The 16,354-nt window shown below is 39.8% G+C and overlaps 1 protein-coding gene across 3 annotated transcripts in view; it reads right to left on the bottom strand.

Moving 5' to 3' along the window:
- Positions 1 to 16,354, bottom strand: part of LOC128688988 (uncharacterized) — a 197,788-nt gene that overhangs the window by 96,578 nt on the left and 84,856 nt on the right. For all 3 annotated transcript variants that reach the window (XM_053777055.2, XM_070083018.1, XM_070083024.1), the window contains 2 exons: positions 9,367 to 9,509; positions 150 to 312 (listed from right to left, as the gene is read on the bottom strand). In XM_053777055.2, the coding sequence (XP_053633030.2) occupies positions 150 to 312; positions 9,367 to 9,509 (306 nt within the window). The remainder of the gene's footprint in view (positions 1 to 149; positions 313 to 9,366; positions 9,510 to 16,354) is intronic.

A 16,354-nucleotide genomic window follows, 5' to 3' on the forward strand; every position in this document is an offset into this window, starting at 1 on the left:
ATAATATGCTACACCCTATTAAAAAAAATACTAAAGCCTAATTCCCCTTTGACTATTTTCCTTTCGTGACAAACTTTACTTACATGGAGCCACACACTGCATCTGATGATACAGATTCTTAGCCTCTTTAAGTAGTACAGAACACTGACCTACTAAGATGATCTTTGACTTCCTTGAAGATCCGGTAGTAACAATAGCACATGACTATCATGGGAATAACCAAATTACATGCTGTATTGATAGCAGAGTGTACAAACTGCTTCGGCTGTTTGGGAGGAAGAGGCCCACACTGTGATGCTCCTTTCTTGTAGGCTGTCAAAACATACATAAAAACATATTACATCATGATTATATAAAGTAATAATAATTAAAGGCCCCAATAGAAATAAGTCAATTTGACTTTTCTGGGTTATCCCAGGTTCTCTACACATCTGCTGCTGTGTATGATAGTCTATGTAACTATATTTGTGTATACCTGAATAAACTTACTTATCTTTATTTTTATAAACACATGTACAAGGTATACAGGCCTAGCTGACATTAATGACGTACTACTATACAGAAAGCCGCTCGTTATGCAGAGCATTTTGGGTAAATTAGGTCAATTTTGTCACAGGATGCGACCTACACCAGTCGACTAACACCCAGGTACCTATTTTTTACTGATAGGTGGACAGGGACAAAAGGTACCTTAAGGAAACACATCTTAATGTTTCCACCCGTACCGGAGATCAATTCCTGGACTTCAGTGTGTGAGCCGAGTGCTCTAGCAAAGATAATTGCAGTGAGGAACTTTGTTGAGATGTTTTACCTGTGGAATGTTTTTTTTCAGACAATGGAGGAAATAAAGGCAAAAGTGTGTCCCTCCAATGCCACAGGAAAAGAAGTGTGAAGTACAACTGTGTGTTGAAGAATTTAAGCTTTATGATTGATCATCACACCCGTGTTACAGTTTTCAGGGACTCAAAGACTCCCATATGTTGCATAAGAACATAAGATGTGATGAATGGTTTGAAAAACCGACAAGTTGAAGATTGAGACACTTATGCAGCATATGGAAATCTTTATTCAGGAAACGATTCGCCACACAGTGGCTTCATCAGATGTGATGAATGGTTTGAAAAACCGACAAGTTGAAGATTGAGACACTTATGCAGCATATGGAAATCTTTATTCAGGAAACGATTCGCCACACAGTGGCTTCATCAGTGGCTTCAAAAACTCTGTAGAGTTTTTGACTAAAAAAAAGGTGCAACAGGGAAAGAGTGGACCTAGCAGAGATCTGCGAAGAGGAGAGGCCAGGAGCTAAGACTTGACCCTACAACCACAAATCGGCGAGTACAGCAAGATTCCCAGGGAAAACTGTTCTTTCTTCATTCTGGTGGAGCACTCAATATAATCATACTATGTAATGTATGAATCTCATCTTACTCTGTCTCAGCTTTTTAGTCTAGGCTCGTCTCTAGTTCCTTCTCCTCCTCCTCTCCCTCAGGGAACTGAACCTCTGCCATTCCTTGTGCTGAATAGCCCACATGAGTTTACTTCACACACACACACATATATATATATATATATATATATATATATATATATATATATATATTATATATATATATATAATATATATATATATATATATATATATACCGGACAGTACACGTTATTCTCATCTCTGATATCAGTTTATGCACTAGACTATTGACTAACTGGTCTGTATACAGCTTACAATCTCTTATGTGCACATGAATTTGTAGGAACTCCCATGTGTAGTCGTACTGCACATATATACGAGTGTTTTAGGCAACAATGATGCTGCTGCTGTTTCTTTAGCCTCGCAGTTTATCATCATCATCGAAGGCTGACACTAGCTATCTTTGCTGTTATTGTAGAAGTGTCAGGGGCCCGAGACTGTTCAACTGCCTCCCAGCATACATAAGGGGGATTACCAACAGACCCCTGGCAGTCTTCAAGCTGGCACTGGACAAGCACCTAAAGTCGGTACCTGACCAGCCAGGCTGTGGCTCGTACGTTGGATTGCATGCAGCCAGCAGTAACAGCCTGGTTGATCAGGCTCTGATCCACCAGGCGGTCTGGTCACAGACCGGGCCGCGGGGGCGTTGACCCCCGGAACTCTCTCCAGGTAAACTCCAGGAAAGTTAAGCCAACAACTATTTGATAACTTTAAAAGTTCACATTAACACTCATATTTGCACCATATATATTACCTTGCATTTCATTCCCTATAATCTTGGCAAACCAATTTATTTCCAATTTCCAATTTGTGCACACATACAGAGGTACAAAAGAATACAGATAAGAGCAGTATGCCAAAGCCACTTATACTATGCATAGCATTACGGGCTGGCTTAAAATTAACTTAAGATTAACTAAGCAATGATTATTATTATTATTATAATCAAAAAGAAGCGCTAAGCCACAAGGACTATACAGCGCTGCTACTAAGCAATGATGAAATCAGTGATAAAACATTAATGTAAACAGATAACTATAAAGCACAAGTGAGTATTACAAAGACAGGTCATATGGTTGCATTCAGTTAGGTAGTGATTCTGTTAGGTAGTGTATTTAAAAAATAATAAGTTAGATTGGGTTTTAGGTTTAACATTTATGTGATATAATTGTGAGAAACATTTAAGATATACAATTTATAATGTTCAGTTATTCAGTATTTATTTGGTTTTGGGTGAATAAGTAATCTTTGAGAAGAGACTTGAATTTATAAACAGGTTGTGTTTCTTTTATATTTACAGGTAATGAATTCCAGATTTTAGGGCCTTTTATGTGCATTGAGTTTTTGCATAGTGTGAGATGGACACGAGGAACATCAAAGAGTGATCTGTGCCTTGTGTTATGGTCATGTGTTCTGTTGAGGTTGGCAAGGAGATGTTTGAGGGGAGGGTTAATATCAGAGTTAAGTGTTCTATGTATGTAATAGGTGCAGTAATAAGTATGGATGTTTTGTATGGTGAGTAGGTTTAGTGTATTGAATATTGGTGGAGTGTGCTGCCTGTAGTGAGAATTTGTTATCATTCTAACTGCAGCCTTTTGTTGGGTAATTAGTGGTCTGAGATGGTTAATTGTTGTTGAGCCCCATGCACAAATTCCATAGGTGAGATAGGGGTAAATAAGAGAGTGATATAGGGCCAAGAGGGCTGACTGTGGAACATAGTACCGTATCTTCGATAGTATGCCTACAGTCTTGGAAATTTTCTTAGAAATTTGATGTATATGTGTATGAAATTTGAGTCTATTATCAAGGTGGATTCCTAATAATTATATTCATAGAAAATGCTAACCCTGTGGAGGTGTTAACGCAGACCCTATTATTTTTTTTTTAACTGGATCAGATTTGATAAATCAACTGTAACTTCCTCTCTCAATTCTTCTTCTCAGGTTCTTTTAAAAAGAGGAGACTGTCAGAAGAGCAGGTCAGAAAATTTAAGCATGCTTTCTGATGAGCAGGACAGCAAATTATGAGATGTTGGACTACTGATGCTGGCAAATGTGAGCAAACACTAGTATATATTCATTAGAAAACGTTTCAGTCGTGGTCTCATGATCACTTAGGTACCAAAACTTTTTTTTATGTCCTAGTGTTTATCATGTCTTTTTAGACCACGATTGACTATCAGCAAGACCTGAAAGCAAGAGCCTAGGGTATTTTTGTCTCCTATTAGCGTATGAATACACACTACTCACATTTAGTCATTTTGTCGTATCATTTTTAAGCCACTGGCATCGTGGTTGCCCAGCTTATTTGTACCCTTAATGAGAAAAGTATAGAGCTTAGAGCATTGAGTACGGCATTTAGATACCATAACATAGGACTGTTAGCTTCCAGCTGAATGGTATTTTTTGTTCCGAGTGTAAGTTTATTAGTGAATGCTAATGTCCGGAAAGGTGCAGTCTTGGTCTCGCAGATTTGATGCACAAGATCTGCGTCTTGGGGAGGAGGGGGAGTGTAAGGTATGTACAGTATACTTATTTCACTGGTAGCTGCCCAGGTCTTTTGAATATAGTACTATAATCTGAAATTTATTTATATCAAAAAATATCATTAAGCAACCACAGGTAGTTACCTAATTGTTCATTAATGAACAATTAGTTAATTGACTAGTTAATTAGACTATCTGTTCATTAGTCAGTTAGACAGAGGGTTTATTGTGCCAGCAGCAATACAATTTCAACGAATTTTTATAAGACAACAAAGAGAAATTTACCGATTAAGTGAACTTTTGTTGAAAATAGCAATATCAGATGATGTCTTAATATGTCAGTTGTTTAAAGCTTGACTAATTTGAATAACAATGTGGCGAGAAATTAAATTTAAGAAGTTAGAAAGCTCCTCTTGGCTGAGCCAGAAACATTAGTTGTGGGGAAGGGTCAGTAACCAGTTATCCAGAAGGAAGGACTTGAGGTGCTGTGGTCCGTGAGGGGACATCGCCTTGCAGCAGTTTTACCTGTGTTCCTTGGTACTGATTTAATAGTTAACTTCACTGGGTTCTCACATTCGAGTTAGTGATTAGGTCATCTGAGGTAGTCTCTCTGATCTTTGCTGGAAACGACTTACAACTGCCAACTAACACCTAGGTACCTATTTATTACTAGATGAATAGAGGCAATTGATGTAAGGAAACTTGGCCAAACGTCTTGCCCTGCCCACTCTAGATGCAGTATTGATAATTATAAGGTTGAGCTACTACACGTTAATCGCCTGTGATACCTTGACCTGGATATATGATATATGAATGTATGTTTACCTGGAGAGGGTTTTGGGGGTCAACGCCCCCGCGGGCCGGTCTGTGACTAGGCCTCATGGTGGATCAGGGTCTGATCAACCAGTTTGTTACTGCTGGCTGCATGCAAGCTGACGTACGAACCACAGCCCGGTTGGTCAGGTACTGACTTTAAGTGCCTGTCCAGTGTCTTCTTGAAGACAGCCAGGGGTCTATTGGTAATCCCCCTTATGTATGCTGGGAGGCAATTGAACAGTCTTGGGCCCCAGACACTTATTGTGTTGTCTCTCAGTGTACTAGTGGCGCCCCTGTTTTTCAGCGGGGAAATATTGCATCTCCTGCCGAGCCGTTTGCTTTCATATGGAGCGATTGTCGTGTGCAGGTTTGGTACCAATCCCTCCAGGACCTTCAAAGTGTAAATTATCATGCATCTCTCGCCTGCGTTCGAAGGAATACAGATCAAGGACCTGCAACCATTCCCAGTAGTTTCGGTGCCTTATTGTAATTATGTGTGCCGTGAAAGTTCTTGGTACACTCTCCAGGTCTGTAATGTCGCCAGCCTTGAAGGGGGCAGTTAGTATACAGAAGTATTCCAGCCTAGAGAGCACAAGCGATTTGAAGAGAATCATCATGGGCTTGGCATTCCTAGTTTTGAAGGTTCTCATTATCCATCCTATCATTTTCCTAGCAGATGAGGTAGATACATTGTGGTCTTTGAAGGCGAGATCCTCTGATATTATCACTCCCAGGTCCTTCACATTACTCTTCCACTCTATTGTATGGTTAGAATTTGTTGTATACCTTGACACATTTTTAATTTCTTCAAGATTCCCATATCTGATTGGTTGAAATTTCTCCTTGTTGAACTTCATATTGTTTCGAGTGGCCCATGCAAAGATTTGGTTGATGTCCGCTTGGAGTCTCGCGGTGTCTTCAACGGAGGTCACTGCTATGGCTTACATCTCTACGTCAGAAATGAGGATGAGGAATAGAATGAGAGTGAGTACTGTGCCTTGTGGAACAGAGCTTTTTACCATGGCTGCCTGGGACTTTACTCTGTTTACTATTACTCCTTGTGTTCTATTTGTCAGGAAGTTGTAGATCCATCTACCAACTTTTCCCGTTATTCCTTTATCACGCATTTTGTGTGCTATTACACCATGGTCACACTTGTCGAAAGCTTTTGCAAAGTCTGTGTATACTACATCTGTATTGTGTTTATCCTCTATAGCATCCAGGACCTTGTCACAGTGGTCCAGTAGCTGGGACAGGCAGAAGCAACCTGCTCTAAACCCATGTTGCCCTGGGTTGTGTAAGTGATGGGTATCTAGGTGGTTGGTTATCTTGCTTCTCAGAACCCAAAGATTTTTATGATATGAGATGTTAGTGCTATCAGTCTGTAGTTCTTTGCAATTGCTTTACTGCCACCTTTGTGGAGTGGGGCTATGTTTGTTGTTTTTAGTGTGTGTGGGGATGATCCCTGTGTCCATGCTCCCTCTCCATAAAATGCTGAAGGCACGTGATAGGGGATTCTTGCAATGCTTGACGAACACGGAGTTCCACGAGTCTGGGCCAGGGGCAGAGTGCATGGGCACGTCATTAATTGCCTCTTCAAAGTCTTGTGGAGTTAGAATAATATCCGAGATTTTTGGGATGACCAAATTTTGGGTTTCGTTCATAAAGAATTCATTTGGATTGTCGACCCTTAGTCTGCAGTGGCTCGCTGAATACAGTCATATTGGGACTTTAGTATATCACTCATTTCTTGGCTATCATCCCGCCTAAGCAGGGGCCCAATACTGGATGTTGTTTTTCCCTTAGATTTGGCATAAGATTTTTTTTTTTCATTTTCCTTTATGACTTTTAGTTCTTCCTGTGATTCTTGTCTCCTATAAGATTCCTTCAGCTTAAGTTCAATAATTGCAATTTCATTGACTAGTGCCTCCCTTCGTATTTCAGACATATTGGCCCCACTCAGCAGCTCTGTGACTCTTCGCCTTCATCTGTATAGGGAACGTCTCTCTTTCTAGTTTACATCTGCTCTTTCTTTTTCTTAATGGAATGTGTCTTGAGCAGATCTCAAGAACCACAGAATTCATTTTTCAAGGCAAATGTTTGGATTTGTGTTGTTTAGGATATCTTCCCAGCTTGTTTCATTTAGGACATGGTTTTGATCCCATTGTATGTTTTTGTTATTGAAATTGAATTTCGTGAAGAGACCTTCATGACTGATCACGTTTTGCTGGTCTGGAACCCTGTGCATACATGTTTGTACCTCTGTTATGTTGTGATCTGAGTGTATTGTCTCTGATAGTTATATTACGTATCAGATCGTCATTGTTAGTGATGAGGTCTAGCGTATATTCTAGTCTTGTAGGCTCTACTATTTGCTGACTTAAGGTGAATTTGGTGCAGAGATTTAAGAGTTCGTGTGTGTGTGTGTGAATTTTCATCTGAGCTGCCTCCTGGGGTGATCTCTGCTAAAATATTGTTTGCTATACTCCTCCATTTTAGGTGCCTGAAGTTGAAATCTCCTAGTAGTAAGATGTTTGGGGCAGGAGTTGGATGATTTTCCAGACAGTGGTCAATTTTCTCAAGCTGCTCCTGGAATTCTTGGGAAGTTGCATCTGGAGGCTTGTATACTACCACAATGACAAGGTTTTGGTTTTTAATCTTTGCCGCCAAAACTTCAACTACATCATTTGAGGTGTTTAGTAGTTCTGTGCAAATGAGCGACTGACATTCATGACAACCCCCCCCCCCCCTCTTGTTGCCTGTTTAGTCTGTCGTATCGGAATAGGTTATAAGCTGGGATCCATATTTCTTTGTCATAATGATCCTTTATGTGGGTCTCTGTGAATGCTGCAAACATTGCATTCGACTCCGTGAGCAGTCCCTTGATGTAAGCGATTTTGTTGTTTTTTGACGGCTTCAGACCCTGTTTGTTTGCAAAGGCAAATGTCGTTGTATTGGTGGAATTTAGGGGGTTTTTATTTGCTGGCTCTAATATCTGTTGTGGGAAGAAACTATTATTCACTGGACATAAGCGAGATATGATAGTTTTGTATTAGATATCTCGGAGGTTCTCCAATGCCAGGAAAAAATGACGATGACTCCCAGTCTGACCTATATCATGAACATCATTTTGTCTGCTTCCTGGGCACAATGTCCCCAACTGTATGTAGACCGTAATTACTGGTCCAAATAAAAAATACTCTGGTCATGATTTGTGTTATGCCACCATCACAAATCAGATTGAGTGTTTAACTACTGTTTATAAATGTTATCTATAACAATTTCCTCACTTTTAATTCCACTTATTAATATATTATACCGCACTGACTTGATGGATTTAGTATGATAGCTGCACCTTTTAAAGTTCATAAAAGATTTATTCTCTGATAATTATATTTTGGATAACGAACCATTTAATGATAGACCAATTTAGTGTTCATTCTTGAAAGTTACAACTTGACTGGTATCAGCGAGATATTCTATATATCTCTATTCACAATAAAGAATATCAAGTGTTGATAAATCAGACTCGTGTGCAACACTAGGGTATCTTTACTAAGGAAAAGTTTCGCCACACAGTGGCTTCAGCAGTCCTCTACAAACAAGAATGGTGAAGACCACAAGGAGTTTTAACTAATCAGTCCCTCAGCCTGGAGTCGATATAATCAGTTCCTCAACCTGGAGTCTATGTTATCAGTCCATCAATCTTGAAAAAATACAGCATATGTGCGAAGAAGTGGCTTATGTACTGTATACAGATGTGAAGCAGTCATATGTAATACCACACTGGACAAATCCACATGTGGAAGTAGGTCATGCCTTTAGGTTAGGCAGACGAAGAATTCCCTGTATCTATATTCCTGTCAGACACAGCAACATCTTGGGATCTTGATACACAGAATTCTTCACTTACCTAACCTACAAGTATGACCTACTTCCACATGTGGATTTGTCCAGTGTGGTATCACATATGACTGCTTTACATCTGTATACAGTACATAAGCCACTTCTTCGCGCATATGCTGAATTCTTTTCAAGATTGAGGGACTGATTACATCGACTCCAGGTTGAGGAACCGATTACCTCAAACTCCTTCTGATCTTCAACATTCTTGTTTGCATAGGGCTGATAAAGCCACTGTGTGGCGAAACGTTTCCTCAATAAAGATACCCAAGAGCTGCACGTGTCTAATTTATCAACTTGTCGGTTCTCTGAGCCATTTATCTGCAATATCAATGGTGATGTGGGGAATATAATTCACAGGAGGTACTTGGATCAAGGAGAATGGATATTAGATAAACTAATTCCACTTGAAAGTTCTACCTGACAAGTTCATGGAAGACACAGGTAAATTTAACACTACGTGATGTATGCTTAAGTAATAAGGTAAGATTACCTTAGTAAGCCCCCAACAAAACACTTATAAAAATTTTAAATTATATGAAGCCTAATAACCTTACACACTACTTTTTTCTTAAGAGTTCATTGCAGCCAATAAGTTACTACACAGTAAAGTAAAGTATTTATTTAAAGTAGTTTGTCTAGGATTTATTTCACCATTTGTGTTCAACTGTTTATGAAAGATGTATCTTACTTGTATTAGTCAATCCTATGAGAGGAGTCGGGGTAAGGTTGAACAGGATGGTCCAGACCCACGCTGCAACAATCATCATCACAATCTTGCGAGGAGTCATGCAAGTAGAAAATGGCCGGGTGATGGAGATGAACTTGTGGATGCTGTGAACAAAGAGTTACTGGTCAGTCAAGAAGAAAAATTACTGGTAGCTACCAAAAAATGGTAAAAGTTCTTGCCTCAGTGGTACTACCTGGGAGTTTATTCCATTCATCTACAACCATTACCAAACCAATGTTTCCCAATATCCTTTCTAATTCTAAATTTCTCCAACTTGAATTCATTGGTGGGAGTCCTGTCCTGGTTAGATATTTTTCATGTGCTATTTATCCTTCTGTTACATTTGTACACTCAACCATATATCCATTAACTTTTTTAATTTATGTTGTTACTTCTGTTTACAGAAAATATTAGTGATTGTTATTGCCAAGTCGTTTGTGAAGGAGAAACAGTGAAATGGATAATCTTCACAATTCCATGTGGAGTTATAATGTTATGTTCAATGCATGAAAATAAGGTACTATATATCTTTATTAATCATAATAGAAAATTAGTCCGTATCTGCCTTCATTATAGAAGTGTTGAAGAAATACTTCAAAGAATATCAGTGTAGGTTAATAAGGGAGCCAAAATTGACAACCTGTCCAAAGTACCCAAGTTGAGAGAGTACAGATGTAAGAATAGTGCAATATGTCATATAATTCACTGGTCAACAACCAAAATGCTTCCGAGACCAGAGTAGCAATTTCCAACTAATTTTAGGTCACTGATAATGAATATCATGGTTAAAATTGTTTGTTAGCTCTACTTTTCAATATACACCTACGTGTCACAGTTGGTCCCAAGTCTTGTGGCAGTGTGTTTCTTCCCACACTCACAGTCTGACTGACCATAAATTATTGTTCCAGCAGTCATAGAAGGTGGTTGTGATGTCCAAGTTTATATTTTGAGGTGAAAGGTAGATGATTTTCTTAGCCAAACAGGGCGGATACACCAAATACTGCTGCTTTCTATGTGAATGGGACAGCCGTGCAAGAGGTTCCCACTACATCAGGAGAGACTGGCCACCTCGTCAATCATTGGAGCCTTGGATGAAAAATGTTCAACATCCACCTCTCATTGAACAAAACAAAATTTTGCTACCGCCACTACACATAAAACTGGGGCTCATGAACAACTATGTAAAACCTCTGGACAAATCCGGTCAGGGATTCAAGTATTTAACATCAAAATTCCCCTCACTGAGCGACACTAAGATAAGAGAGGGAGTCTTCAATGGTCCTCAGATTCGAGAGCTTTTTAAGATGGTGACTGAATCAGACCTTCATGGGGAGGAGAAAGTTGCTTGGGAAGCATTCAAGTTAGTGGCCAAGGGATTTCTGGGAAGCAGAAGAGAAGGCAACTACGATGAACTGGTGGAAAACCTCATCAAGGCTTACAAGAACATGGGATCTAACTTGTCACTTAAAATCCACTTTTGGGACTCACATTTAGACTTTTTCCCATCAAACTGTGGGGCAGTTAGTGACGAACATGGTGAAAGGTTTCACCAAGATATTTCAACCATGGAAAAATGGTACCAGGGCAAATGGGGCACAAGAATGCTTGCAGACTATTGCTGGACATTGGCAAGAGATGATTCTTCAACCCACTATAAGCGTCAAGCAAAATGGCAGAGAGTAGGTACGGATTAGAATTTAACACATACTGACATGTACGTTATAATAAAATAATCAAATATTACATGTCTTGTATCTTTAAACTTACAGCCAATAAGCATTTTTCAATGTGATATTTGGATCCAGAACATAAAAATTACACAAGAATTAACTAATCGCATTTGAGAAGCATACAACTTTTCAAAAATTGTTGACCAGTGAATCTGACTTTTCTGCATTAACCTTGGTGAAATTTGGTGTAATTTGCATAAGTCATCACTAGTGTAAGCTTACAGATGGTATATGGTTCAGAGGTAGTGCATTCGCCTCACGTAAGTAACCATTCTACAGAATTCATTACCTCTGTAACTTGTGAGTTCATTACCTTTGTACCTAGTTCAGCTATCAAAACTTTGGGGGCCCAGTCCCTGGACCCATTACGTACCTCTGTAATCTGTAAATACCTTTGTAACTTGTCATGATTGTGACCAGACCTACCTGGAGTTCATTACCTTTGTAAATTGTGAGTTCATTACCTTTGTAAATTGTGAGTTCATTACCTCTGTAACTTGCTCAGCTATCAAAACTTTGGAGTCCAGTCCCTGGACCAATTATGTACCTCTGTAATCTTTTGACTACAGCCCACAGGATGGGTATGGGGTGCATAATAAACATATTAAACTAACTAAAAACTGAACAACCTGGATCTGATACCAATAATAATAAAATAAAATTAATTATTATTTCGAACATAAAGTTAAACCATAGCCGGGATTGAACCCGCGGTCAGAGAGTCTCAAAACTCCAGCCCGTCGCGTTAGCCACTAGACCGCGGGTTCAATCCCGGCCGGGGTATGGTTTGTTTGCAATCGTGTCATTACGATTTCGTGAGTCAACATAAAGTTGATTTTGCAATGGAGACAATTATATTTTGTGCGTAAGAGAAAACACACCTATAGACAGGCAAAGAAAAAAAAATACAGTAATCCAACCTAACTTAATCTAGATTTAAAAATTAATTTTAGGTTACTTTGGGTTACGTTTAATTTTGGGTTACCAAAACAAAATGCTTTCTCCCCATAAGCCCAAAAATATAACTGTCTCCAATTACATAACGTATTTAATATTGGAGAACTTGCATAATAAATACTTGAGCCTATAATCTCAACATAACTAAGACCTTCAATTATGTACAACTATTTTGGTTTAATCGGTAAAACATGTACAACTGTTAACTGGCAGATTTTGACCATTATAGTTCAAACTGTACAATATAATCCTGATTTCACAGCTGAAATATTATCCTGTTTTCCAAATGTTAAAAAAAGTAACCTAAGGCAACCTACCTAACCCAACTTGAAATAAACCCCTGATCATCGGTACATAACTTTGAATGGTTTAGAAAACCAACAAGATGACAAATAAGACATTTGTGCATCACCTGGGAAATCTTTATTGTGGAAACGTTTCGCCAGCCAGCTGGCGAAACGTTTCCATAATAAAAATTCCAGTGTTGCATTGTCTTGTTTATCATACGCAACTTTCTCACTGGGCACATGTCAAGACTCGATATTAAGCATTCCCTTGTGGGTTTAGCGCTTAGTTTTAATTGTAATAATACACCGGTTGTCTATGTTCACCCATCAGTAAAATGAGTACCTGGGTGTTAGTCGACTGGTGTGGGTCGCATCCTGGGACAAAACTGACCTAATTTGCCCGAAATACTCTGCATAACAAGCGACTTTCTATATAGTAGTATGTCATTTATGTCAGCCTGTATACCTTGTACATATACCTGTAGTAAATAATTATTATTATTATTATTATTATGCATACCATTTTCACTTTTATCTCCCAGAATGACAATTTGCGCAAGAAATACTTATTCTGTGGTTCAATCCCCGGCAAGGGTGGAGACATGAGGACGTTTTTTCTTAAGGCACCTGCTGTCCATGTTCACTTTGCAGCAAAATAGATACCTGGGAGTTAGTCGACTGGTGTGGGTCGCATCCTGGGGACAAAATTGACCTAATTTGCCCGAAATGCTGATAACAAGCGACTTTCTATATAGCAGTATGTTACTGATGTTAGCTACGCCTGTATACCTTGTACATGTACTTGTTGAAAATAAAGGTTATATTGTCAAATGTAAACTTATACCCAAGTTTCGCACATGCTGCTCTTACCTGTATTTTTTGTACCTCTGTTTGTATGCTAAAATTTCTAAATAAATAAATAAATAAATTTCTAAAATTTCTAAATAAATTAGTAGTCGGTAACTACAGTCGTTTAGTGTTTTCTGAGGGTTGTAAATTTGCAGCTACACTTGCTGCTGCATTATTTCTTGTTAGTGTATTGTCAGTACCAACAATACCACCAGTCCGATAACATTCTTCTTTGCAAATATACAGGGTCTAAAGCCAGCTACAAACAACAAAATACCTTTCATCCGTGGACTGCTTGCAGAGGCAAAGGCAATGTTCGCGGCTTTCACTGAGACCCACATAAAGGATCACTTGGACAACGAAGTATGGATCCCAGGTTACAACCTATACAGATGTGACAGAGTGAACAGGCAAAAGGGGGGGGTTGGCCTGTACATTGCAGAGTCACTTGTTTGCACAGAACTGCTTAATGCCTCAAATGACGTAGTGGAAGTTTTAGCAGTAAAGGTCGAGAACCAAAACCTAGTCATTGTGGTAGTCTACAAGCCTCCGGATGCAACATCCCAGCAATTCCAGGAACAGCTGTTAAAAATTGACCACTGTCTGGAAAATCTTCCAGCTCCTGCACCCAACATCTTGCTCCTGGGGGATTTCAACTTAAGGCACCTAAAATGGAGGAATATAGCAAATAATATTGTTGCAGAAATAACACCAGGAGGCAGCTCTGATGAAAACTCACACTCACACGAGCTTTTAAATCTCTGCACAAAATTCAATTTAAACCAGCAAATAATAGAGCCTACAAGACTGGAGAATACACTAGACCTCATCTTCACTAACAATGATGATCTGATAAGAAATGTCACCATATCAAAAACAATATACTCAGATCACAACATAATTGAGGTTCAGACATGTATGCATGGAGCCCCAGACCGACAAAATGAGACTAGTCATGAGGGAGCATTCACCAAATTCAACTTCAATAACAAAAACATAAAGTGGGACCAAGTAAACCAAGTCCTAACCGATATAAGCTGGGAAGATATACTAAGCAACACAGACCCAAACTTATGCCTAGAACAGATTAACTCGGTGGCACTCGATGTATGCACAAGGCTTATTCCTCTAAGAAAAAGGAGGAGTAGATGTAAAATAGAAAGAGACAGGCGCTCCCTTTACAGGCGACGGAAAAGAATAACAGAGCGGCTAAAAGAGGTCAATATATCTGAAATGCGCAGGGAGACACTGGTCAGAGAAATAGCAAGCATCGAACTTAAGCTAAAAGAATCCTTTAGGAGTCAGGAATCGCGGGAAGAACTAAAAGCCATAAATGAAATCGAAAGAAACCCAAAGTATTTCTTCTCCTATGCCAAATCAAAATCGAGAACAACGCCCAGTATTGGGCCCCTACTTAAACAAGATGGGTCCTACACAGATGACAGCAAGGAAATGAGTGAGCTACTCAAGTCCCAATATGACTCAGTTTTTAGCAAGCCGCTAACCAGACTGAGAGTCGAAGACCAAAATGAATTTTTTATGAGAGAGCCACAAAATTTGACTAACACAAGCCTATCCGATGTTATCCTGACGCCAAATGACTTCGAACAGGCGATAAATGACATGCCCATGCACTCTGCCCCAGGGCCAGACTCATGGAACTCTGTGTTCATCAAGAACTGCAAGAAGCCCCTATCACGAGCCTTTTCCATCCTATGGAGAGGGAGCATGGACACGGGGGTCGTCCCTCAGTTACTAAAAACAACAGACATAGCCCCACTCCACAAAGGGGGCAGTAAAGCAACAGCAAAGAACTACAGACCAATAGCACTAACATCCCATATCATAAAAATCTTTGAAAGGGTCCTAAGAAGCAAGATCACCACCCATCTAGAAACCCATCAGTTACACAACCCAGGGCAACATGGGTTTAGAACAGGTCGCTCCTGTCTGTCTCAACTACTGGATCACTACGACAAGGTCCTAAATGCACTAGAAGACAAAAAGAATGCAGATGTAATATATACAGACTTTGCAAAAGCCTTCGACAAGTGTGACCATGGCGTAATAGCGCACAAAATGCGCGCTAAAGGAATAACAGGAAAAGTCGGTCGATGGATCTATAATTTCCTCACTAACAGAACACAGAGAGTAGTCGTCAACAGAGTAAAGTCCGAGGCAGCTACGGTGACAAGCTCTGTCCCACAAGGCACAGTACTAGCTCCCATCTTGTTCCTCATCCTCATATCCGACATAGACAAGGATGTCAGCCACAGCACCGTGTCTTCCTTTGCAGATGACACCCGAATCTGCATGACAGTGTCTTCCATTGCAGACACTGCAAGGCTCCAGGCGGACATCAACCAAATCTTTCAGTGGGCTGCAGAAAACAATATGAAGTTCAACGATGAGAAATTTCAATTACTCAGATATGGTAAACATGAGGAAATTAAATCTTCATCAGAGTACAAAACAAATTCTGGCCACAAAATAGAGCGAAACACCAACGTCAAAGACCTAGGAGTGATTATGTCGGAGGATCTCACCTTCAAGGACCATAACATTGTATCAATCGCATCTGCTAGAAAAATGACAGGATGGATAATGAGAACCTTCAAAACTAGGGAGGCCAAGCCCATGATGACACTCTTCAGGTCACTTGTTCTATCTAGGCTGGAATATTGCTGCACTCTAACAGCACCTTTCAAGGCAGGTGAAATTGCCGACCTAGAAAATGTACAGAGAACTTTCACGGCGCGCATAACGGAGATAAAACACCTCAATTACTGGGAGCGCTTGAGGTTTCTAAACCTGTATTCCCTGGAACGCAGGAGGGAGAGATACATGATTATATACACCTGGAAAATCCTAGAGGGACTAGTACCAAACTTGCACACGAAAATCACTCACTACGAAAGCAAAAGACTTGGCAGACGATGCACCATCCCCCCAATGAAAAGCAGGGGTGTCACTAGCACGTTAAGAGACCATACAATAAGTGTCAGGGGCCCGAGACTGTTCAACTGCCTCCCAGCACACATAAGGGGGATTACCAACAGACCCCTGGCAGTCTTCAAGCTGGCACTGGACAAGCACCTAAAGACAGTTCCTGATCAGCCGGGCTGT

This window comes from Cherax quadricarinatus, chromosome 1 (genome assembly GCF_038502225.1).
Source record: "Cherax quadricarinatus isolate ZL_2023a chromosome 1, ASM3850222v1, whole genome shotgun sequence".
NCBI classification, from domain to species: domain Eukaryota; kingdom Metazoa; phylum Arthropoda; class Malacostraca; order Decapoda; family Parastacidae; genus Cherax; species Cherax quadricarinatus.